Source organism: Bactrocera neohumeralis, chromosome 4 (assembly GCF_024586455.1).
Source record: "Bactrocera neohumeralis isolate Rockhampton chromosome 4, APGP_CSIRO_Bneo_wtdbg2-racon-allhic-juicebox.fasta_v2, whole genome shotgun sequence".
Taxonomy (NCBI): domain Eukaryota; kingdom Metazoa; phylum Arthropoda; class Insecta; order Diptera; family Tephritidae; genus Bactrocera; species Bactrocera neohumeralis.
In genome coordinates this window covers 19814658-19842199 of record NC_065921.1, presented here as the reverse complement: position 1 = coordinate 19842199, position 27542 = coordinate 19814658, and the positions used below count along the sequence as shown (strand labels likewise).

At 36.0% G+C, this 27542-nt stretch overlaps 1 protein-coding gene across 4 annotated transcripts in view; it reads right to left on the bottom strand.

Annotated features, from left to right (window-relative positions):
• The window catches only part of LOC126754482 (uncharacterized), a 206066-nt gene that overhangs the window by 55878 nt on the left and 122646 nt on the right, over window positions 1-27542 (bottom strand). For 2 of the 4 annotated variants that reach the window (XM_050466461.1, XM_050466462.1), the window contains exons 3-6: window positions 23677-24362; window positions 20807-20939; window positions 18498-18658; window positions 14723-16492 (exon numbers count right to left, since the gene is read on the bottom strand). In XM_050466461.1, coding sequence (XP_050322418.1) covers window positions 14723-16492; window positions 18498-18658; window positions 20807-20939; window positions 23677-24336 — 2724 coding nt within the window. In that variant the 5' untranslated portion in view covers window positions 24337-24362. Of the gene's footprint in view, window positions 1-13865; window positions 14361-14722; window positions 16493-18497; window positions 18659-20806; window positions 20940-23676; window positions 24363-27542 lie in introns of those variants that run through there. The other 2 variants (XM_050466463.1, XM_050466465.1) reach the window with 1 other exon arrangement.

Sequence of the window (27542 nt, the reverse complement as noted above, 5' to 3'; positions counted from 1 at the left end):
ATTGTTAGACTTTTTTTTGCATATTTTTTATCGCATCATATTTGTGTGATACCGAATGCTACTAAACACTACTAGTGCCATCACAAATGATATTAATTTTGCTTGAAAATAGACCAAAAATAACTAGTAGATGGTTTGCTGCATATAACTTGCCAAAAATATATCTGAATATGCGCCAAAACGCAAGTGTGCAAACAAATAAAAGAACAAATATATTTTATAGCAAATTTAAAATTCATTTATAAATCACCATGACATTAAAAAACACTAAACACTCACTTAGCTGTCTCATAAATTAATCACATATGTTTCGTTTTGGATAAAGACATTTATTGCACTCACTTAGAAAAGTCTAATTAATTTTAACAACTATGAAAATGAAAAATTAATTTATGCCGCTTTTAAATTTAGAACGCTGTAGCAACTAAAAATACAATTATTTACGCGCACAAAGTATTAATAGCTTGGATTTTAATAAAATGTGCACGCAAAATGTATTTTAGCGTAAAAATTAGAAATAGTAAAAAGCAAAGACGTATGCGTTCTTCAAGGCTTCAACATGTTGCACAAACAATCACTAAATATATTTATAAACAAAAATGTTTATAAATAAGCACTTGATGTAGTGTTGGGTGTGACGTTTACGCCCACATGTTATTACTAGCGCTATCTACAAGAATATAGAAATTTCTTTGCTAAACTACTTTTCGCTTAAATTAAGACTAGCCTCCACTCCCCTACCTACACGCTGCTGTGACGCTTTAATTGCTGGCATTTTGCGTTGTCAGACATTGAGGTCAAAGCATTTTTTATACTGAAAGCTGAAGTATCAAGTTCTTATTTAAGTTTTTGCTATAAAAATATGCTGCTAACTAATCCCCACGCTGCCGCAATGCTTTCCTGAAGTTGGCAATAAGTAATTGTGCACATTAATAATTTACAATGAAAGTTGTGAGCAAAATGTAAGTGAAAAGGCAACTTGACTTGTTCTATTGTGAGCAAGGCGAAGGAGCTGGCTTATTAAGGGTACTCGTGATTTATTTTAAATGTAATATATTTACAAGTACCATTACTATAGTAAAATTTAATTTTGATTTGAATGGCGAATAAATTTTGAACACATATTTTTAGAAAAATTTATTTTATATTTTCAGCGTATGAGCATGAACAGGGCACACTGTGCTTTTTTTTACAGATATTTCTTCGTCATTATATCCAAATGATACTTGCTTTAATGTCCCCAAGGAATTGCAATACCTTCTCTGTATGACGCACATACGTGCAAATATAGATAAGTATGGTATACATAACGGACCAAAAAAAAGTGTAATGACAATATTCACCGGAAATAATTGTGTTATTCAGAAGCTTTGTTTTTTTATTGAGGGTAGGAAATGACTTGGAATCTTAGATGGGAAATCGGCTTACCTACAATGTTAAGAGGATTTTAATAATGTGCTCAAATTTACTTAATTGTGATCACGAAAAAAATTATATATTGAATATTTATATGCTGTTGGAGAGCCTCTGAAGAAAACTCCCGCCTTTAATACAGATTCAACGGCAAATATTTGCAAGTAATTTTGGTTTAAGAAAGAGAAGAAGAATTTTGGTTTAAATGCATAAAAATCAAATTTAAGTATAATTAAGGGAGTTATATTAAAATTAAAGCATAGAAAAAGAAATAAGAAGGACCCATTGAGTAGTTGTGGACGAATCACAATTTTGAAGAAAAAAAGTTGCTCATACGCCATGGAGTGCAGTGCTCTATGCACGTTGCATTGAACTTTTAGTATATTTTTGTTAGGGAATAGCACTTAATAAGGTAACCAATGACATGCATCGACATAAAATAATACAAAAAAATTATTCTAAGTCAAAGATGTATAATTTTTTGGTGAACAATTTTTGTCATAAAAAATCAGATATTATGAATCGCAAAGGAAACTCTTTAAAGTTTGATTTTAAACAACAATTAACACTTTTGAAGTAAAATATAATTGCAAGAATGTGTTTGAGTGAGTTTTGATAACAAAAGTTTTATTTTTAAAAAGAAATATATAAGAATATATATTAGGGGACGAATTTCAATTGATATAAGAAGAAAAAAAATTGTAAAAAATATTTTTTATAAACAAAATAAAAAACTAAAATTTTCGAAATTTTCTGCATAAAAAGTACTATTTACGTATTTTTTGGATTCATATAAACTATTCATGTTTTAACATTTATACCTCAAAATTTATAAAACCAATACAATCTTTAAAAAAAAAAAATTTAGATTCGACAACTTCGCTAATTTTAGGAATTTTTATAAATAATTTTTTTGAAAATTTGTTATTTTGAGTACACAGTAATAATATTTATTGAGAAAAAAAAATTCAAAGCAATTACAGTCAAGTAGTAACTTGAACCAGTGAAATAATTATTAATACAGCACGCGTTATTAATTAAAAGCAACAAAGTGACCGACTAAATGTGTATTTGACATTACAACAACCTAACTACAACTTTCATAAAATTTTCCAAGCCCAGCACCCCAACCTCAACAGTCTGGCAAGTGTCAGCATTCCATCAAAGCCAATTTTGGACACCGTTAAATGGGAAGCAATAAACGTAAATGAGTTTCACGCAAAGCAAATGCCAAAAATCCATCAAAAACTTGCAAACTAAATGCGTAAAACGAAGTAAATATTAAACCAAAAAGTTGAGTTTGGGAAAGTGAGCAAGCCACTTGTGCTGCAGTTGGCACAAAACACACACAGAATCTGTGCGCGCATAATTGCACGCAAAGCGAAAGTGTCACCACAACAATTACACTCACACTTATATACACAACAATTACACTCACACTTATATGCACACACATAGTAAAGGCGTAAAGGCATATTTATGTATGGCGTCTAGGCGAAACCGCTATTTACGAAAAGTTAAGCACTAGCAAAGTACCAAACAATCAGCAGCGAGCAATGTACGGCAGCGACCTTGACCAATAATGCGAATTGCATGTAGTAATGTCAGCGCTTGACAGCAGCAACAACAACAACAACAAAAGCAAAAAAGAGAGCACAAGCTGTTAGAATTTCATGGGTTCTTTGAGTTTTTTTCGCTTTGCGCCTATTGTTGTGGTACAGGCTTGTGAGCATTGAGCAACAGCGCGGTGCGGGTGTTTATGTTGTGGTTTCTTGTTGCTTTTATTGCTTTTTTTGCACACTTGGCGCACGAAATTCGCCAAATACTTTCACTTCTGTACTGCGGTGCTCACTTTTGCTCTTTTTTTATTTGTTTTGGCGCGCTCCCGGTGACTGTGACTAAGAAAGCGCTTGTAGTTTTTGTAGTTTTGGCCCAACACTTGTGCGGCTAAAGTGTCAGTAAACTCAATGCGCTAAGGACCTTCTAAAATTTCGCAATTTACAAACCAATGTTTACATTCAATTGCGATTATGTGATTTTCGGGTTCAATGCTCACCATTATATTTAATTAAGTGGCTATTATTTGCTGGGTTTGATGGGGCCAAACTAGTGCCAGACTGACCCAAATTCGCATTTAGACTGATCAAGGTTGCCACATATCAATTTATGCAATCGTTTCGCCATTAACAAGTGGTGGCGGCAAATATGCCTTTGTACTTCTCGCTGATTGTATATTATATACTATATATATACTGTTTGTATGTATTGAGGTATTGTATGCATGTATGTAAGTATTTATATATGTTGTATATGTATTTATTTAATGAATTCTATACTTGTAAGCACCTGCGAAAGCGTAGCGCCAGAACATTAAAATCAAATGCGCAGACGACCTTCACTCAGCACCACCGGCCCATTTCGCCTTGACGCTTGTGTATTTTCGATTTCGCAAAAATATTGTCGATTAAACACGTTCGCAAATGTTTTTCACATAAAATTTATTATAAATGCGGTTGTCAGAAAATTTTATGTATTTTTCGTTTATGGAGCAATATGCACGTAAGCGAATAGAAGTGGGACAATGCAATAAATTTGAAGTTCAATTTTAAGGACGGGCAGCTAAAGCGCTTAAAAGACTTGAAAGCATGTAGTGAAGCAATATTTTTATACAAACGAAGAATCAAAAATGAAAAAGGGAAAAAATGAAAGAAAAAACAAAAATAAAAAAATAAACAAAAATGAAAAAAAATCCAGAAATGAGCATAAAAACCAAACAAGTATATCCCAAAAATACCAAAAAAAAAAAAAGAAATTAATAAAAAGCACAACAAAATATGTGTGTCACTCTGTTATAATAAATTGCGGATGCATAAGTAATGCCGTTACAAATAAATTATTTATTTACATTTAAATTGGCTGTTTAATATTCAGGCCAAGTGACGTGCACACACCCACGTGTCCAAGCAACGGCGATTACGCTACAGCAAGAGCGGCCAGCGGAAAACAGCGAAAAATCCACAAAAATTACAAAAAAAAATATTACAACAAAAAATTACCAAACAAAAATTACAAAAAAAAGCATAACAACAACAAAGTGACCAGTGGAAGCCGCTGCGTTAATAATTTCGGCGTTCTCCCCAAAAATTCATATTTCCCAATTTTCGTTTTCGTTTTCATTTTCATGTTCATTTTCGTTTTCATTATTTACTGTTTTGCTCACCGACTTGCGGTTGGCCAAAGGCCAGCAAATAAGAAGCCAAAATTTCCCATGTCAGGCGTGCGCTTGGCCATCTTAATATGGTTAAAATATTGTTGCTGTAGCCACTACTGGTTTTTGGTGTTGCTGCTGTTGTTAGTGTGCTTTTGTTGTCAATTTATGCTGTCCTACCTCAACAGCGGCCGCACTGTGCCGTCCTGCCACCAAATTGGGGCATAAACAAGCAAGAAAATGCGTAATTTAAATAATTTTCGCATTAAAAATCAAATTAATGCGCTTACTGCATGAACTGGAGCACGCGCACACATACAGATAAACACTTAGTGTTGGTTAGTGTTGGTTAGTGTGCGTGTGTTTGTCATGCCGATGTTTCGGCAGTGTTTACACAACGTATTTTGTCACTTCATTTGTTGGGCGAACTCAAGTGTCTGAGCAGCAAGCAAAGGAGTCGCAGATATGTGAGTGCGTGAATGTACAGTAAATGGGCAAAAAATTGGAAACAATAAAATTTTTAAATGTTTTTTTTTTTTTTTTTTAATTTTTAACTACATTGGAAAATGTTTTAAATGCTATGGAAGAGAAAATTTTTGGGAGTCCTAAGGATACACATATTTTAAAAATGTTTACAAAACAAGAAAAGTTTTAACTTCAAAAGCACGTACGCTATAATACTCTTTACAGGTGCATTTCTTATAGCAAAAAAGATATGAAAAGATCTATAGCTTGATTTAGATCGGTCCGTTTGTATGATAGCTATGCGCTATAGTAGTCCGATTCCAACAATATGTTCAGATATTATAGGTTTGCTTTGAATAATAATCCATGCCAAATTTTGTAAAGGTATCTTATCAAATAAAAAAGATTTCCAAGCAAGGACTCTACTTTGATTGCTCAGTTTGTATGGCAGCTATATGTTATAGTGTTCCGATCTGAACAATTTGTTCATATATTGTAGCGTTGCCTTTGGTAATATTATGAGTCAAATTTCCTTAACATGTCTTAACAAATATAAAAGTTTTCCGTACGTGGACTTGACTTTGATCGGCCAGTTTGTATGGCAGCTATATGCTAAAGTAATCCGATCTGAACAATTTCTTCAGAGATTACACCAGTGTCTTTTCTAATAACCCGTGTCAAATTTCATGAAGATATCTTGACAAATAAAAAAGTTTCCCATACAGGAACTTGATTTGGATCGGTCAGTTTGTATGGCAGCCCTATGTTTTAGAGGTCCGATATCAGCGATTACGATATATAAGCAGCATTTTGCAGAGAAAAAAACGTGTGAAAAATTTTTGTGCGATATTTCTGAAGCTAAGGGACTAGTAACCAGTTATATTTGAGATATCATATTAGTTAGTTATAAGGTAGCTTTCAACTAGGCCGATTAACTGTCAGCAACTAACATTCAACCTATCATGTATTGAACAAAAAACAATTTTCGCTCTTAATAGAATTACTAGGACAATAGCAACACCAAAAAAGCCCCAGCTAAGTACTCACATCGTAAGCAAACAGAGCAAAGCGTCGTCGCTTTTTGCATAGTAAGTAACTCTGGGAAATTACAATTCCCGTTAACAAAAGTCAGAAAGCTGAGTGCTGCATACGCATACACAAATTAATGTGGCTGGTACAAGTGTTTGTGTGGAAGTCTTTATTTTTTCCTAAAGTCTGTTATGCACACAAAGGACACTCAACTGTGGCCATTCGGCCGTATGAAATTGCCGTTTTTTGTTTGTCTTCGCTTATGGTGCATGTGTGTGGGTAAATGCTGGTATGTTTGGTGTTGATTGGCGCGTTTGGCCGCAAAGCGAGTGAATACCTGTGGCTGATTCTTTATTAAAATTTTGCTTATAGTTACTCGGCTTTTCGTTAGGGTCAGCTTGTGGTTCTTTAATTTGGTTCAATATTTTTTTTTTTCAAGAGGAACATAACGGCTTTATGTGTTTTTAATAAAGATGTGTGCAAACGCTTTATTTAAAAATAAATTTATATAGTATAAAGGGAGCTTATAAGGGTATATACTAATGGATCGTCAGACCTTACGTTGTATCGAGTATCGAGCTTGTGGTAGATACTTTGATGTTGTCCAACAAATGGAGTGGACGACAAGTTTTGAACCGACTTTGTATAGCCAGCATTAAGGAGAGATTTTTCAAGGCAATAATATATGGTATAAGGAGTTGGGTAATTTTTTGTTGAGTGGTGTGCTTTAATTTTCGATATTGGTTGGAACGAGTACTGCGTCAAGGTTATACAATGGTTTTCCTTGACTATAGCTTATACAAAATATTAAATTCATCAGCTTTTAGTTATGTTTCAGAAAAATACTCGTAATCAAAATATAAAAGTGAAAAGGTAGGTGACTTTGCTAAACCTTAGTAAGTCTGAATACCAGTCTTATTATATAACTGTATCCTTGACTATAGTTTGTACAAAATATTCAATTAATCAGTATTTAGTTATGTTTCAAAAAAATACTCTTATTCAAAATATAAAGGTGAAAAGGTGGGTGACTTTGCTTAATCTTAGTAAGTATGAGAACCCGTCTTAATGAATTTGGATCTTCTGAGCTATTATGTATGTTCATATAACGACAGAAAAGTTGTTGGCCTAATATTACAACACAAAATATTAAATTCATCAGTATTTAGTTTTGTTTCAGGAAAATTCTCGTAATCAAAATAAAAAGGTTGGTGACTTTGCTTAACCTTAGTAAGTCTGAGGACCAGTCATACTTTATAATGCATTGGGAGCTATGTTCATAGAACGACAGAATAGTTGTTAAGCAAATATTAGATGCATACTTGGAAAAATAAATATGCATTCAAAAAAGTAAATAAAATATATTTTTTCGATATTTTTTAAATATTTTCAAATTAAAAAAATAGATTAATAAAAAAAAATTAAGCTATGCAATTAGGTGATGAATTTATGCAACCTTTTACTCAAGAATTCTTCAAACAAAATTTGAACATGCCAACCCGTAAACAATAAGTTACAGTTCTCCTCAAACTTGATATATTACCCCAATTATTCTCTAATTTATTTCCTTATTGCTGTTAAACTGAAATGCAAAATACTCGCAAATTCAGCAAAGCTGTGAAATAAAATGCAGACCATCAGTTCGCACTCACACGTTTTTCCTTTACAATTACGTGAATTATGGGAGAGATTTTTGGAAATACAAGTATGTGTGCTAACAACTGCAGCCTTGTAAACTTTTCAAATGCAGCAACAATTTCGATTTGTTTACAATAATTCTGAAGGTTGTTGTCCGTAGCAATAAACATTGCCGCATGAATTGCAGAATGCTGATGTGTTGTTGTCTGCTGCACATTTGGCGCTCCGCAATGTAAATACGACATTTGATTACATGTAACTCTCGGGGAGGAAATAGTGGCAATGTAAACATGCAATTTGCTGTTGTAACTACTAAGAATTCCAAAATAGCACGAAAATTTAAATTTAAATTTAACCAAATATGTAAATGTGGGATTTTACTAAAATTGGCAATGGGAAAATTAGGCATGTGATTAGTATGTAGGTTATGTGAATTAGAAATAAGTAGTTTGGGGTATTTTTGGCAAGCATCTTTTTTCAAAATATCTCAGTTGTTTACCTAAAGTCTATTTAATAAACATATAACCAATACATTCGATAATTGTCAGATAAAATGCCATAGCAGAAATATTTTTGCAAGCGGCGTTGAACTAAATATATGATTGTTTTAAGAAATGTATTGATTTTTGAGTTAAAATAGTTAAATATTAGGGTTTTTGATAATTACTATATTAATAGGCGAAAATGTTTTGTTTTGCCTCGTGGTTAGGAAATTTGACTGCGACACAAATATAATATAAATGGTTTTGAACTGTAGTATAGTTATTTTTTAGCCAAGACACCTATCATCTTTATACAATTATAGTAGTTTTATTTGTATGGCAATTATTTGAACAATTTCAACTTTTATTTTATTAATTACAGATTACTTCTGAAAGGCTTTAACTATCATAAGGCTTAAGTACGATCTTGAAAAGTTTGTAAAATATTTCATGAGTGATTCTGCCATTAAAATGTAATTGAAAAAGGTTTGAGTATTAACTAACCTATTCCTCTTCGATTTAGAGTCTCAAGTCTGAAAAATTAGAAATTTCATGAGACTTAATGTACCCTTAAGTATTTCCAAATAATTTCAAATTTAGAAAATTTGGAATATAGTAAGAACATTTCAATTTTCTAAACTTGAAATTCGAAATTGAGTTTAATTTTGAAATATATGGAGTACAGAATGAAATTTTCAATTTTCTAAACTTGAAACTCGAAATTAAAATTTATTTCGAAATATTTAAGGGTACATTAAGGCTCAGAAAAAAATATAATTAATAAAAATGAGATCTAAGGCAAAATTTTTTCGAAAAATGTTTTTGGAAACAAGATCAAAAGCATGCAGCTTATTCAATTTATCAAGACCTCCATTAAATCAGTTTGACAATATCAAATTTTCTAATTAAGAGCATTGAACTTTACAAAAATATATATTTTTTTAAATTTTATCACAACAACAACATCAAATCTAGACTGATTAAGAGGTTAACATCCACTTTCGATTCATTTTCAAAAAATATAAACTTTTTTATTTTATATCGAATATGCATATATTCGAAATTTTTTCGAGTTACTATCAGATATATGAGCGTAATTGCAAAATTTTTTTTAACTTAGTGCAATCGGATTTTACGTCCGATTTCGAATTTTAAAAATTCGAAATTTTTTCATTTTATATCGAATGCACATACATTTGAAATTTTTTTTTCGAAAATTCGAGTTTTATCCCGCAAATTGCTTCAGAAATATGCGCGTATTTGTAAAAGTTTTTTAATTTGGTACAATCGGCAATCAAAATTGTTTTACACGAAACGATGGTTTCAGAGTCGTTGAAGAAAATTTCGCCGAAACGCTAAACCGATCAACTTGAGTTTTCGCACGACCATCTATAATATATTTGTCAGATTATGATCGAGGTAATAATATTTTTGATAATAATTTCGAGTTTCCAAGCCAATCGGAAGTGCAAATTTTTTCACAAAAAGCTGATTTTTTGAAGCCGCCAGTGTGCCAAAAAATAATAATTTTCACTTGTACTTCAATCATTAACTGCATTCATCTATGGTTAGCAATTCTTTTCTTTTTGTTTCTTTTTTCATTTTAAGATAATTTTAAGCAGAAAAATCTTCCTCAATGCCAGACACTTTTTTTCGGAGGACCTTCTGGAGCCCCACTTTCTGCGCAAGGAAAACCATTTTTAGAATGAATTACGGATTGCTTGGTATATTAAATTCTGTAAATGTACATTATTTCTATTTAATTATTAAGTAATTTTACTTCTCTTCGTGTCTTTAGGACTCTTCAAAAAGTTATCACAAAAAATGAGCTTTTTTTTCCTAACCCTCAAGTGGTCACAATCCCTTAAAGTAGTAGATTGTTAAATGTTAATTATTGCGACTTGTTGTTGTAATCGCCATTACTACATTACATTGCTTTATCCACCACATCGATTAATCGTACGCTAATATTTCTTCAAGGCTCATTCAGGCAAGTAAATAATAAGCGCCGTAGCGACATAATAACCTCATATGCATTGCTCGTTACAAGAAGTAGCAGCTGTAATCATTAAGTTACGCGCTGTAATCAACATATTCAATAAATCACGTTTCAAAGTGATTTTTAATACACTTTCATTGTGGATTTGCAGCTTTTATTACATTTCCACTGTCATTTGGCGACGCGCAAATGGCCAAGTGTGAAAATTTCAAGGGACCACAGATGGCCAAATCGAAAAAGGCCAGACAAATGTGCGTATGCATGCATGGTATATACAAAAAACACACACACAAGCAAACGCCAGTTTTATGAGCTATTTAGCAGATATGTCTAGAGGTATGAAGCAGCACGGCTGCGAGACTCGGCGGCGCGGCAGCAGCCCACACAAGGCATAAATGCTGGCCGGCGTATGTGAACAAAGAAATTAATAATACTTTTTATATACATGTGTGAATATATGTATGTATAAATATTAAGGTATATATGTAGTGATTTGCTTGCATGTCGCCCGCTAAGACACTCGCAATAAAGAATTGCTTTCTGACAAGAACTTAGACAACATGCGCGACAGCTGACGACGTGTATTCTGCTTTTAATGACACTATAATTAATATATACTATATATATAGTTGTTGTTGTTGTGTGGCTAGTTTTCATTTTCATATAATTGCTTAGTTAATAATGCATTTGTTTTTGTCTACGAGCGCAACACTTTTCCTGTCTCGTCACCTTGCCGGCGCATTACGTCAATGCGTTTCAAAGAAATCAAAAGAGATTTTTATTAATCTCAGGCTGCTATGCTTGTAATTGTAGAGCCTTCATCATCAAAGTGCAAAATAAATTGCATACTAATGCTTATAGAATGTGGCTGCAGTTTATGCAAAATATGTCAGGCATGAGTCATAGACATATAAAGATTCTCGCAAGTCATCTGAGGCCTGCTTTGGCAAAAGTCGCGTGATTATTGAAATTTAATAAAGTGAAGTGCAATGTATGATATTTGTCAACAATTGTCAATGTTAAATTAATGTAAGTATTTCACAATCAATGAAAATAATGAAATCATGCTTGAAGGCGGAAATATGAAAGATTGAAAGGAAAATGCTGAATATTCCTTGTAATGAAAGAAGGAAGACCGAAAAAGCCTACTTTCCAATCTCCACAGAAACTACTTATGATTGCATGATTTATGTATGTCATTAAAAAATATATAAATATCAGTCAAAAGAGTATGAATTTGCGCAAAAATGTATTGAAGTGGATTTCACTTCCTGCAACGGGTTAAAATACTTATGGCATACTATACGCAGCACAGGCGGAAGTAAATGTCTACAATTACATAAAAGCACAAATTTAAATACATATAATATGTATTGCCTACACCTGCATGACCCGTTACTACTTGCTTTGTTCACAGCTGTTGCTATTACTCTCTTTCAACAAATTGACAGATTTTGACAGCTGCCAATCAACTCTTTCACATTTCTTTCGTATTGTCCATTCAGTCAGTTTTTTTCTTTATATGCTATCAAATTGATGCATTAAAATGTATGATGCCGTGGGTTTCCGGTGAAAAAGTCTTTACAAAAGCAAGTGTCAGTTGCTGCACAATGGACTTCTAAGTATCATAAAGGAAATATGGTTTCAATTTCACTTTTTCATTTTACAATTTGCTATTAAAAACTGATGAAAGATTAATGATAATGCATAGTTTAGCACAAAGAGGCATGTAAGTGGAGTTGTGGGGAGTGGGTGTGTGCATAAAAGCTTGAAAGAGTTTTATTGGGGGTATGAAAAGTATGACGTGAAATATATTTTAACTGACAGGGTATTGGGTGGGTATTTATACATACATATATCGTCACCTAAAATGCAAAATAACGTAAAATCACTTTTCATAAGTTTGCAGGCGAAGCAAAAAAAATAATAAAACCACTAAAAAGCTAAAACTAAAAAAAATTGAGTTTTGGTTATAAAGTGGTTACGTTTTGGTTATCATTTACTTGAGTTTGGGTTATGAAATGGTTATATATTGGTTATTATATCGGAGAGTTTCGGTTATAAAATGGTTATATATTGGTTATTATATCTGAGCGCGATTTTCGATTTTTTATTTTGATGACACGGTGATGGTTTTGCATTTTAGCTGACGATATACACCTTATTAATTTTTAGTAAAAGTATGAAGTAATGTGACTTTTTTGATTTTGAATCTTTTATACAAAAGAAATTTCATTTAAAATAGGAGTTAAAAAAATTATAAAATAATTAATCTAGATAAACCTTTCAATCCACGCATTCAAAGATACATAAGCCTACAACAAGTTGAAAGTGAGTGAATATGCTCAATACATCATTAAAGACATACATACATAATTTACTAAAACTCCTCATCATACCGATAAGAGGCTAAAAGTTTACTCCAGGTCAAAGATCAAAATACTTTTTCACGATTTCAGGGTAACCGTAGTTTTATCATAAAAAATACTCTTCTGAAAATTATAAAAATATCTATAAACTTCTAAACATACATTTTTTCTGAGATCTGGAAACTCTCTATTAACTTCTGTTTCCTAGTGCTTTTCAAGCTGAGGTTGCTGCCATTAAGGTAGTAGTTGTAGATTTAATCCACTTTGATTGCAGAGCGGCGATATTAGCCTTGAGCTAATTACCATGCGTTTAAAGCAGGTTAAGAAATGTCTAACCTCGTTATTAACAGCATAGAGCCACTATTGGATATGACTAGTATCGGTGCTAGATCACAGCGGCATAGCATATAACTGCTAAAAAACGAACCCAAACCTCACAAACACTAGAATAGAAACGAGTCAATGCTCCACTCTGATCATGTGTTCTACTACTGAATAGCTGGTATTGACGAGAGTTTTGCCAACAATGGACTACCATTGGTACATGCGACGGCTCAAGATTGTTGCAGGAGTTCTATTCTTATATATATCTAATCTAATATTCTATAGCTTTGCAAAGAATTGTATAAGTGCCTTCCCTAGATCGACTGTCAAATTTAACTAAACCTAACCGCTTGTGAGACGTATTGATTTCATTTCCACGTCACATAGGAGGTAGAGTACTTGACGCATTTTTTTCGAATATTTGAATATGTCTCAAAACCATTTCTTGAGCTTTCGCGTCGAGAAAAATTTTTCCAATTTTTTTTTCAAAATTTAAATTTTTATAATATTTCTTATTAGAAAATATTCTGGAGCTTTTTGCATAAATCTTTTAATTTTTATGACTTCTAATCGAAAAAATTGAAAAATGTTAAAGCCGAAAAAAATTAAAAATTGAAATGTTCCATTCATTTTGTTATTTTACGCGACTTTTTGATTGTTAAATTAATTTGGTTTTTAAAACGACTGAAATAAATTTGTTTTTAAATACGGTTTTGCCATTACATTTAGGTGAAAAAATATTTTCGATAAGTGAATTTCGTATGAAAATTGACATAAACACTGTTTTCTAACTCAAATTGATGCAAAAGCGACTCCAAATTCACCAAAAAAAAAAAAAATTAAAAAATAAATCAAAAATTTCAAGATTTGGTGTTCACACAGTAGCAATTTTCGAAATAATCCAACTAAAATTTGTCATTTAACTCAAAAACACCTACCTGTTTGCAGCGTTTTGAAAGACTTCTGCACAATTTCTTGTAGAAAGGCGCCATTTTCGGTTTGTCAAAATGCACAAGTTCAGTGTCAATATTTTGATAATAAACCATGAGTATTTATGTTAATTTTCCAAAAGCACTAAACACACCAACTTGAATATAAGAATTTGACTTTTCGTATATGTTTTTGTAAATTAGAAAGTTGCCGCACAAATTTTTGGCGCAGACTGTTTACATTGCAGTTTGATTTTCGAGAATTACTGAAGCACAAAAGTACAGAAAATCTTTCAATAAATAATTGCAGAAGTTTTGAATTTCGCGTTGAAACACTTCAAAAACAGTAAGCACAATTATTTTTCAAATCTCAACTTTTCAAAAAATGTCACTACTCGTCTCGTATAACCGAAAACAACACTGTGTTTATTTTACTTTTGTTGTAAAAACAAATTTTCGCACTGAATTCTTCACTTGAGCAAAATATGCAAATATACCGTTGCGTTGATCGTACGTAACTGAATGTGCCGATCGTGGCGGCCGCTTCTTTTATGTGCCTAAACGAGACAAGGCGCACTGAGTGAGAAAACATTGTTTTGAGTGCGCAAATGAGTGCAACTCAAGGGAGAACAGAGGAAAATCTTTAAGAAAAATGCTGACAATAAAGAAAATGCTCAAAGAAAATGGAAAACAATGAGCGATTTTTCCGAAAATTATGCACACAATTTATCTAGCAGATACAGAAAAATTAGCTCGCAAGCACGCACATAACCCCACAGATAATATATATATGTATAAGTATAGCACGAAAATACATACGAAATGACAATGTGTTAGTATTAGTGAACGTTTTCTTTTGTACTTACTTGTTGCACGACAATGGTGGCACGCGGCGGTGTATTCATCGCCACATCCATTGGGTTTGAGGTGACGTTGATGGGCCCAGCGCCAACGCCTACCGCTCCTCCAGCTGTCAGCAGCATACCGCCGCCCATGCCGCTGCCTGCACCCCTTTGGCTCTCATCCAAATGGTCGTGCGCCGCATTTGGCGCGCCTGTTTTGCCTGCGGACTGCTTCTTCTTCGACGATCGCTTGCGCGGATGCATCATTTGCGATTCGGCAAAGAAATCGACACGTAAATTTGGCAGTGGCGGTGATATCGTGCCGCGCATTGACCCGGTTGGACTGGACGTCGGCGCCACTGTACCCGCTGCATTGTTGCCGCCTCCATTACTGTTGCTACTGCCATTTGTCGCCTGCAGGGTGCTGCCAATCAAGGCATTATTATTGCTGCCGGATGGACTACCACCCGCTAACGGCTTGACATGCGGTTGTTGTTTCGGTGGAATCTGCTCGAATTTCGAGGCAATCTCCTCGAACTTATTTAGCTCAGCGTAAGATTTGGGTGAATGTTGTCTACTGCCTAGACCGCTGCCACCAGTGCTCGTCATATATTCGCCTGGCGATTGTTGTTTGACCTTCTGCGGATAGAAGGCATCCGTTTGCGGTACATATGGTTGACTTTCACGTATCGTCGCATGTATTACGGAACTAGGTCGGATACGTTTCGAATTCTTGCGCGACGGTGGTCCGTTGGTCTGCGGCTCCGCTGGCTGCTGTCCGCCGTGTTCTTGTTGTGCCAAAAGCTTGTATTGCTGAAAGGCCTCGCCCGCTTTACTTGGCGATATATGGTGGGCGGACATTTTGCGTTCATATACCGAACATGGTTCAGCATCATCTGAGTCGCTGGACGTTGTTGTCGAACTGGAGTTTTCATCGACCGCGAAGCATTCGCGCTGTATGCGTTCATAGTCGATTGCTTCACGATCGAATGGAAACATGGTGGAATCTTTGATGCGTCCACGCTCGCTGCCGCCTGACGAAGAGCTGGACGAGTATTTGCGCTGTTGTGATGCTGGCGATAGCTGTTTCGGCTTACCGCCGCTACTAGCAAAGAAGTGCCCCTCTTTCATGGTTGGCGGTGCCGAGCTGGAGGGTGAGCGCCGTTGTTCGCGTTTTGGACTAGTCGCCGCACCACTGCCGGCGGCCGTATAACGCTGACGCGTACTGCCACTCGTTTCGCGTGAACGTGATTTTTTGCTACGTGTGCCCTCCAAGGACTCCTCATCGTCGGCCAGCTGGTGTTGTTCATAGTAAGCCTGGGCGACGGCAGCTGCGGCTGCATGCCGTTGTGCCGCATATGCGCGATATTTACTGCGATTCGGTGAAATATCACGACGTCCACCTGTTGGACTGCGCTCCTCCATAAAATTGGTCGTATGCACGCGTTGATCTTCCCAATTACTGCCGCGACGTGTCTGCTGCTGTATCGGCTGGTGTGTGTGCTGTTCCTTGAAACTGAAGTGTGTGCGTGACTTTTCGCTTGTGCGCGCCGATTTCGGTGATATTGGTGGATCGAATGTGAAGTGTTTAGTGCCGCTGCTGGGCGCCGGTGCAGTATTCGGCAGTCGCTCTTTGCCATTGTTGCTGGGCGCACTGCCGGTAGTGGCTGTTAGCTTGGAGGCGGGTGGTGCGGACGTGCCGCATTTGTTGCTCTGTTGCCGGCGATGCGAGGCAAGCAGCGGTGTGGTAGACGATGGCTCAATGGTGAGAATGGACAGTGACGACTCTTGACTCTGAAGTGGCGAATGTGGAGGAGATAAAAATAGTGAATAATTTATAGCATTACAAGTAATGTAATAAATGGGCTTCAATATAGTCTACTTCAAGGTGGGTTGAGAAAAAACAGAAATCGATTCGAAGCACGTACGAAAGTCAGTATATCTGAGTAATTTTATTATTTTGATAGGTGGTCTAAAAAAACACAAAAAAGCTTTTCATTTGCCTTTACTCTAGTTGTTTGTGAGGAGCAGATACTGAAATATAAAGCTTTTTCAACTTGGCATAAGCTGGATGAAGTGAACTCCAATAACCTTGAATTTTACTCTACTATTTCATTACAAATTGAAAAAAGTCATCTATTGGATGAAACCCTTTTTCTGTTTTCATAGATTCGTGTCAAAATCAAGTGTTATAGGAGTACATATACTGGTATCGTAGGAGTTCTTACTGAGCAGTGCCCAATAGTAATTCACGCGGTAAGCCTAAAAAGCTTGTTGGACGCAAGTTGCCAAAGTTGTATGGAAGAAGGTGAGATGAAAACATTCCGGCACTTTGTCGTACATTGTCCATCCTTTACAGAACTGAGACTGAAACATCACGACCTTATCTTCGGCGAACTAAGCCGGCGCAAAGTATTTTGTCGATTTTTGAGCGCCTTAGGAACAATTTTATTGGAGTTTCAGGTACCACAAGTGTGTTCCCTGTTAGGATCGACCTCTTAACCTGTCTTTAAACAACTTAACCTAACAAAGAAATATCGTTTTTAAGCATGTTATGTAATAGTATATACTTATAATATACAGGCAAAACTTTTGCTCGCAAAACAGAAAAAGTTTCGGTCTATATATCTTTCTTAATACTACAGTACTTATAACGGTGTCAAGCTTATTCTTGTTCAGTATTGTTTGGAAAGCAGCCGTAGCTAAGCGTGTAAACGAAGGCCGTTGAGAGTCGATTTGGCCCTGTTCGCAGCAACTTGAACTGACGTATAGAATGATGCCAATTACGTTGAGGTCTTAAATTGAAAGCGTACCAAATATAGCTTGTGCAATAACTGAAGCCACTCCACCTTCCCCAGCGACATCGTTTCGCTCCATGGGTTCTCGAAGAGTTCCAAGCAGATCCGACGAACCAAATTTTGTTCAGCGATGAGTCCCATTTCTGGTTCAATGGGTATGTAAACAAGCAAAATTGCCGAATTTGGGTCGAAGAACAACCTGAAGAGATTCAAGAGCTGCCTTCTCATTCAGAAAAAACTAGAGATTGGTTTGGTTTGTGGGTCGGTGGAAACATCGGTCTATATTTCTTCAAAAATGATGCCGGTGAGAACGTAACTGTCAATGGCGACCTTTATCGCGCCATGATAAACGACTATTTGATGCCTGAAATTGATTGTGATCTCAGCGACATTTGGTTTCAACAACACGGCGCCACTTTTCACATATCAAATCAATCAATGGATTTATTGAGAGAACACTGCGGTTAGTAGATAATTTCACGTTTTTGGCTGGTCGATTGGGCACCATGATCGTGTGTTTAATACTGCTTTTAATTGTTCTCACGGTTGCGTTTGTCATCCACGGCCTTTCAATGTGTAATTTTGGACTTTTGACGTGTACAGTAGTTGTTTTCGGATCTCACGGTCGAGGGTTATCAAACACCTAAGTGCGCTCACGTTAAAACTCGATGAATAAATTTTTGACAGTCGCCATTGGTGGACAGCTGTCATTATATAAAGCTTCCAAGCGTTATTTGATTTCACTACATTTTCCTCTTTACGTTAGTACCATTATTGCTACTCTCAACTGGAAAAAATTCTCTATTTTTATAGCTACTTTCTATACTTCACTAAACCAATTCCTAAATAATATTTACATCTTGCAAAGCGTTTAAATTTTCAACGTATTAATATCCCTAACGGCACCAGCAACCTTGACATCACATTAAAACTAATACTTTTATAAATATAGCATCTTAACCCTCTCGCTAAACTGCGAGAAAGTGTGATATTTTACTCACCTCAGTGCTATCCTGTACATTCATATCCGGTCGATTGTACATGTTGCAACTTGTTAATTCCAGTTCGGTGCCATTTTCATGTTCAGAATCTATTTGTATGGCGGTCAGCAGTGGTTCTTCCAGTGAGCTGAACAACGGTTCGCTCTGGCCCGAATTATCACCTGCAGAGCGAGAAAGAAAGGTGAGAATATTTTACATAACACATGCACATATGTGAATATATAAATGCGGATTATGTGTTTCAAGACTAATACAAAATCAAAGCGAAATATCGGAAATGGCAAGCGGTCAATCTGTGTGAAAAACATGTATGTATGTATGAAAGCCAGTGTAAAGCGCAGAAAGGTCGTCAGTGTCAAACGCAATTTAAATAAATCTTTGCATGACTGAGTGCACCCAATATGTGGGCTAAAACAATGTCTGTGTGCTTCTTGCAACCTTTTTAGTTTTTAGCAGCAATTTTATTTGATTTTGCTCAAAGGTGTCAGGATGCAGTCAACAGCTGACTATGCACACTGAAGTAACCGATGCAGTCGATTTAGCAATCAATCAATTAATCAGTCGGTATAATAGTGAAAATGGTGAGGGAAGCGACAGACAACAAACGGTATCAATTTTTTGTTTTTGTTGAGGCACTAGATTCTTTCGAATTAAATTTGGCTTGCGCTGAAAGTATACTTGTACTAAATCTATTTTGGACTATTGAAGGGGTATTTAGTTTTGTAGTCCTTATATGGAAAACTTTTTTACTTGAAAAGATATCGACACGGAATTTGGCATGAATCTTTGTCCAAGGCAACGACACAATCTACAAGTAGTTTACTCAGATCGGAGTCTTATACACAGCATATAGCTGTCATACAAACTGATCGATCAAAATCAAGACCTTGTATGGAAAACTCTCTTATTTGACGATCTATCTTCAAAAAATTTGGTGTGAATTGTTGTTTATATTAATTACTTAATCTCCTACGAAATTTTCTAGATCAGCCTATTAAAGCATATAGCTGTCATATAAACTCACCGATCAAACTCAACCCTTTGTATGGAAAACGTTTTTATTTGAAAAGATATATTCACAAAATTTGGTATAGATTTTTTTCTATACCTCTGCTTAATATCCCAAGAAATATTTTAAATCGGCTTATTATATCATATAGCTGTTCTATAAACTGATCGGTCAAAATCTAGTCTTTGTATGGAAAACTTTTTTGTTTGACAATATATCTTCACGAACTTTCGTACGGATTAAGGCAACCACATAATCTCCGAAAAATTTGTACAGATCGGTTCACTATAGCGTATACTAGCTGCCATGCAAACTTACTTAACATAGCTAAACACATAATTCTATCAGAAATACTCATCTCAAGGATAAAAGAGCGATTTTGCTCTTCTTCTGTTCAACTTTTTAAATTACATGTATGTATACCTTAATCTTTAATATACGCCACATAATTCAGCCACTCTCTTACTGCTTTTCAATTTTCATTATCATCACCGGCGAAAGTATAGTTTTGCTTCAATCAGCTGGAAATTTTGTTGAATTTTATGATTAGTTTATCGTTACATTTTATGCAAAAACATGCTATAACGGTCAATAGCTCAAAAATTCGCTTGAAACTTGCGAGTGAATTTGCATTAATCATACGCCCTGTCGTACCACAATGAACCAGTGATTAATTATTTACTTATTTATTTACTATAGCAGCAGACCACAATCGGCCAAATAACTCATTTATGAGCAACGAACAAAAGCTAACATTTTACGAGCTAGCGCGTTTGCAATTTTCGAACACTGACCGGCGGCAATAAAAGTGGCAGCAAAAACAATAGCAAAAAAAATAATAATAATAAACTAAAAAAACACACAACAAACATTGTTAGCGCAACAAGCTAAACAAAACACATGAACTCCATAAAATGGAACTCTATAAAATGGAAGCGCGGAATGTGCGGCAAACACGTGCCGCAAATGTCTAACGCTTGAACATTTATACATTTTACTCAGGTTTAATTTATCGCCGGCTATTTCTCAATAATCAGCGTCTATGTAGTGTTTATCGCAGACAATGTTGCATGCAACAGCCTTAACAACCTTTGTGGCGCTTTTGTTTGAACACGAAAGTTTCGGAAATATTTCATTTCGACCTCAATCTCGCCATTAATAATTTATTTAGCCACCGACTAATTTATTCAACTTTGTGTCAACCAGCAACACATAGTCATTAACCGTTCATTAATTATTAAATTCTCCTTGTTGTTTTTGTTTACACTAGTATATTATAGGCAGGCTGGCGTTAACTTACCCAAATCCAGTGAATCGCATGTTTCTGATGTGTCTGTGTGTGTGACGCTAGTCACAAGCGTCGAAGCCGAATCCGTTGATGTATTGATATTGCCATCGGTGATGGATGCTGACGAGGAACCCATTATGACAACCTGTCAACAAAATATATGAACATGAGTAGGATAAAGATATAAACGAAAATTTTCATATTTGTCATGAAATCATTAATATTCATAGTTCCTGATAATAACTCGTAAATTACTAGGCAGTATTTTGAAAATTTGATCGGAAGTAGAGATTGAGGAGTTCAAAAAAATGTTAATGGCTTTTACTACATAGTGTTGTCGTAAGGTATTTCAAGATTAATTGCTTTAAACTTAATTGTGTCAGTAAGATACATAATTATATGAATTAAAATGTACAGGACTTCTTTTTGTTAAAATATAATTAAATAATTTTTATATAATGAAAAATTAATTTTGATTTACTAAGGAATGTCACTCAGAAAACATTTAATTGTTCAACATTTTCACAGCAAACGACTAATTGCTCTATTAGTGTTTAATTGAGTTTAATATGAGAATGAATTATCTATATACTGAGCAATCGAAATGTCATTAAAATAAATAAAAAATTATTTTCAAACTGTCTTGTAATGGGTGATACAAGTAGAGGTATTTTTTTCAGCAACCTTTTTTTTTTTGACAGATCACGCGTGAGTCGTGTAAAGTATTGTACAGTGAAGAAAATATAGCAGCCGTAGCTGAGAGTGTACACGAAGGCCGTGAGAATTTGGTCGCAGCAACTCGAACTGACGTATGAAACGACTTGGCGAATTTTACGTCCAGATCTTAAATTGAAAGCATAATTGAAAGCTTTTACAAGAACTGAAACCACTCGATCTTAACAAGCGACATCACTTCGCTCTATGGGCTCTTGAAAAGTTCCAAGAAGATCCGACATTTACGAGCAAAATTTTGTTCAGCGGTGGGGTTCCTTTTTGGCTCAATGGGTACGTAAACAAACAAAATTACCGTATTGTGGACGAAAAGCAACCTGAAGAGATTCAATATTGTGATTTGTGGGCCGGTGGAATTTTTGGTTCATGTTACTTTAAAAATGATGTCGGTGAAAACGTAACCGTCAAAGGCGACCGTAATCACGCCATGATAACCAATTTGATGCCTGAAAATGAAGTTTGTGATCTCGGCGACATTTGGTTTTAACCAGATGGCGCCACTTCCCATAAATCGCATCAATAATGGATTTATTGGGCGAACACTTCGGTGAGCATATACATAATTTCACGTTTTGGGCTGGTCGATTGGCCACCAAGACCGTGTGATATCGCACCATTACACTTTTTCTTGGATATTTAAAGTCTAAAGTCTAAGCGGACAATCCCGCTTTGATTCAGGCCTTGGAGCAAAACATCACGCGTGTCATTCGCTAGTTACCAGTCGAAATGCTCGAAGAAGTAATCGGAAATCGGACTCAACGGATGCATCATCTGAGACGTAGCCGCGGCCAACATTTGAAAAAGGTAATCATCAAAAAATAAATGCCAAAGAATGTTCTTTCGAATGATAGTAAACATTCCCTATTAAATTTGAAGTTTCTGTGTTTTTCTTTAAGTAGGGAACCTCGAAAGGGATTAATCTTTATTTGTAGGGAGATATTTCAGAAATATTCATAACGAATTTGAAGAAAATCAACTAATCAGAAATTGGGATATCTTGACGACGCATGGAAAAAAAATTGTTTCTAGAAAAACGCTTTTAAACATTCTAATACGAAATCCGCTATAAGACTTATAAGATCAAAACTTCATGGTATCCGTATCGACCCAAATTTTGAAAATTTTTCTAATGAACTAATACATTGATTCATAATTTTGAACTGACTTATTAACATAAAAATGTGCTCAAATATGGTACTGATTGAGTACGTTTGAATATTAATTACTATGGAACATATGAGTCAATTTATACATTTCCATCTGCAAATCACTGCAGAATCGTAACACAATCGATCCATTTCTGAAGTGGATGTTTACTACTGAAGAAAAATGAGTCACTTACGACAAGGTCAACGTGTGCCGGCGATGTCGGTGGTCAACCAAGGATTGATGATTAGGCAGGTTTGGCCCTGGGATTGATGAAATTGGCAGGGAATCGTTTAAAAAGAGTTCATCACCTATACCCAAACTTCTAATCCGAACCTGTACTGTCAATAATAGAATCGTCTGAAGGAAGTAATCACCCAGAAGCCACCAATTTTGCCTTATGGCAGATCGATTTTGTGCCATCGCGACATGGCTAGGCCAGCACATCGATGGTGACTGACTCGACAGAAGCTCGCGAGCTTGATTGGAAGGTTATTATGCGGTCTACTTATACTTTGCACCTAGCACCAAGTGATCACTATGTGTTTCTGTCCATTTCGAAGAATTTCGCTGTTGAAAAATTTGTCCTAACAGTGGTATTGTGAAGTTACCTTTAAAATGGCAATAATTTATCAAACCAACCGGTGCTTATGGCTTAAATCAGATTGTTTAGATCAGTACAATTATCTGAAAGAATAAGAAAGGCGACAAGTACTGGTGACTATTCGATTTGAATTTATTAAGAGGGGTCTAGAGGACAAAATCTCCCAAAAATTAAGAAACAATTAATAAACAAGAATGAAGAAAAGTAATAACATATTATGTTTGATTTAGTGTTTTTCTAGAATTGATCCTTTGATTTTTACTGAAGCTAACAACCGCTCCATATGCACTCAGTGCCAAAAAAGAATCGCACGTGCGGCATAATGCTTGCCTCACAAGGTCACACCTTCGAAAATCACAAGACTTCTCACAATTCAACTCTGATTTCTGTACAAACTCACCTTTGGTACAGCCGCGGCAGCAGCTTTCGGCGGCAAAGCGCCACTTATTGACGTGTGAAATGCAGCAGCTGCCGTGGAAATGGCATTTAACGGTATACTGGTCATCGAAGTGGTAGCTGTCGAGTTCATTTTTGATTTACGCCCACTCTTGAAGTAGAAACGACGCAACGCTGTGGCCGAGGACGATGACGAGGTGTTGAAGCCATCATTGTCCGAGCCGCTAGAGGCGCTGCCGCCACTACCGAAACCCGCATTGATGCCGGTGCCGCCATTCATATGCACCACTGCAGCAACGGTGGTGTGACGATTGTTAGCGGTGTTGTTGCTGGCGATGTGTTGATTATTAGTATTTGGAGATTTACTATGGATGCCGACCGGTGGAGGGCTATAGTTCGAGTTGTTGGTATTGGTGTTGGTGTTGGTTTGTTGGTTAATCAACGGTGCGTGATTGCTGTTAGTTGCGACGATTCTCTCCGCACTTTTTCCAGTTGTTGTTGGTTTTGTATTAGTTACAGCAGGACTTTTCGGTCGGTGACCTAATGCGAGTGCCATCATGGCGGCCGAGCGTGTGGAAGCGTAACAGCTGGAAGCGGTGCACGGCTTGGTGGTGGCGGTAATGGTGGAACCTCCTTGCGTTGTTTGCGCAACCGAAACAGTCATGGCATGTATGTTGTTGGCGCCAACACCTGCAATACAATAACGTAATTGGCAATCAGTAAGCAAGTAAGTTTGTGTGGGTATACAATGTAATTTGAGCTTTCACAATGGCATTAGCAGCACAATGCCTGAACGCGGTTAAGCAAACTGCGGTTAACCTGGGATTACTCAACGCTTTCCCTTAAATAGCCGCATAATTATACCTAAGCACTCACAACTACATATGAACCTGTATGTCAACACATGTCTAAGTAGGTTTACCTATGCATGGGTATACTTTGAAGCTTAACTCCTTAGAGCTTTCACTTTGATTACTAGTGTAATTATAACATATGTGGTAGCGCATATTACTGTCACTTGAATCAATATGCCGCTATGATAGGTATGCAAATTATTTACTGGTGATTGACCTTACTGAAAATTACTTGAGCGACCTCAAAGCCGCCATCACAATAACTCTGTCACTCAATGTCAAGCTGCAGTTACATTGATTGCCTTTGCAGTAACCACATTTCACTTACATCACGCACACACGACTCTCGACAGATTTACAATATATTGTACATACATACTTAATGACATACTCATGTTTAGGAAGACCGTATAACTCGGGTCTTATAACATACCCTGAAAGAGTAGAGAGTTTAGGTTAGGTTAAATTAGTATGCCACAAAGTCATAAATTGAGGATTGGGTACATGTTATTGCAGAATGTCCAATGGATATCGGGAACCTTGAGGGACTGGGGATTATACATACTGAGGGACGGCTAGATGTCAACCTTGTGATCTCCAGTAGTTGGAATGGCGAACAGTTAGGGTCGTTTGGAAAGGTTTGCGTGTAAGTATTTATGGTATGGGATGAGAGTATGTGGTTCAAACCCTAGTGACTAGTCCAGAGCAGTATGGAAGTTCAACTGGCCGGAGACTTAATTCTAGTAACACGGTGGCAAGAGCCCTTGGACTTCGCACCAACCTTTTCATGCCTAAAGCACGGCATGAACCCTACCAAGGTGGTTAATATGTCCATTCCAATGCCAATTGATAAGAGTTTCAGTTACGTTTGAACCGTCTAACTGTTTAACGGATTAAAGGTACGTACTACTGCTCTGCGGCGGCTAGGTTTTTATAAATATTAGACAGTTTAAAAAATATTCAAATCGAAAGCTGCAAGTTTTCACAAATTGATGCCACTGAAATATATGCCGCATTTATTGGCTTCTCACCTTCTCCAACACGGACTTATAGTCACACAGAAACCAGAAATTTTTGTTGGCTAATGCTCAGAAGCAAATGAAGCTAGTATGGTCATGTTCCTAGACGAGATCCAGACCAACGGACACCCGGAGATCTATCGACGGGGATGCACAAAACAGCCGAAGGAAAAGTGGACTTGCTCTAACTTGGAGAAGAAATTGGAATACCGATATATATGTATAAGGTCCAAAAGCTTTGGAGTCAAATTCGGCACTAGTACAAGATCAAAAGTTGGACTCGAATCAATAGGCTAGCACAATATCCTCCGGAGCTAGAGTAGATATACAATATACAAAAAATGACAAAAAAGCATCCGGAAATTGTAATTAAACTCCCCGGGTAAATGATATTTCAAAAAATGTATTCCGCTAAGTTGTCCTTTATTACTGTGCCAAATATAAGCGCGATCTTTCAGCCAGTTTGTTTACCACAGCTGCTTAAGTCAGTGCACCTCAGAAGTGCGTATTCATTATTTTTATAATGATTGTATTTCTAACCAAATTTAGAGTGGGCAATTATTGGGATTGTTGGAAAAGTCTTACGGTGATCCAGCTTTGTGAAAATCATTAACCTACGATTGGAACAAAACCTTCAAAGACAGTCGAGAGATCGTTAAAGACATGCCTCGTTCTAAAAGACCTTTGACCTCTTCAACTGTTGAAATTATTAAAACAGTGAAGGATATGGTGATTGAGAATCGTCAGGCAAGTGTTAGAGGAGAGATGGAAAGAGAGCTCGACATCTCTCGCGAGTCCGTTGGAATGATTTTGGTGGGTATTTTGGGTATGAAACGCGTTCTTGCTCGACTCGTCTCTATAAAACTGATTTTTTTCAAAAAAAAAAGAGTCCCGTAAACAGATCTCTTTGGACATGCTTGATCGTGCGAATTCCGAGCATTATAACTGTTGATGACAGATGGATTTATGAGTATGATATGCAAATAAGTCAACAATCATCGGAATGGAAGGAATAAAAAACCAAAACCAAAAAAACCACGCCAAAGCCTCTTAAAAGTCAAGGTGATGCTAATTTTTTGTTTGATATTCGTGGTTTGGTGCATAATGAATTTATTCCGGAGAGACAGACGGTCAATAAGGAGTTTTATTTGTTGAGACATTTGCGTGAGAACATTCGTCGAAAACGGCCGGAATTGTGGTAGAACAATTTATGGATTTTATACGATGATAATCCACCATCGCTTCGAGGCACGATTGTTACCGAATTGAAGGCCAAAAACACAAACCACCGTATTCAGGAGATTTGGCCCCGTGAGATTTTTTCTTGTTCCCCAAACTGAAGTCAGCCTGCGATTAGTTTTACTTTATATAAATGTACGTAAAATATTGTTTAAATGCAAAATTTATAATAAACAGATGCAAGTAAGACTAAATAGTAATTTCCGAGAATTTTTTAAGGTCTAAAAACTATTTCATTTAAAGGCAAAAATTTACTAAAAAACTTAAAAAAAATTTTTATTCTTTAATTTTAGTTCATTTAGGAATATAATAAAAACCGAATATTCGTTTCAGTGTCCATATTCAATAACATCAAAATAAAACCGTAACTTCGCTAACCTATAATTTATGTATATATATTGTATTGGTATTCTAGCAAATTCAAAAAAAATCCCAAACAGTATTTTTTATATACTTTTTCTATTCGCTTTTAAAAGTTTTTTATCCTCACACACCAGCAAGGCAACAATTCAATTTGCTGCATGGTTGCTACCCACATTGGCTGCGGTATATGTGGTCATTTGTTACGACGAACAGTTCATTTCCGGTCGGCTGTTTCCACCGCCAATCAACTAACTTTATGGCCAATTAGTTTTTCACCCGAAGTATGCCTGCCTGCACTTGGCAATTGAGTAGCAGATGAACACAAACAGATCAAATATGCTCTTCGAGGCAAAGATACAAAATGGAAACTTTGCAAGGCAACGCACGAGTACGAG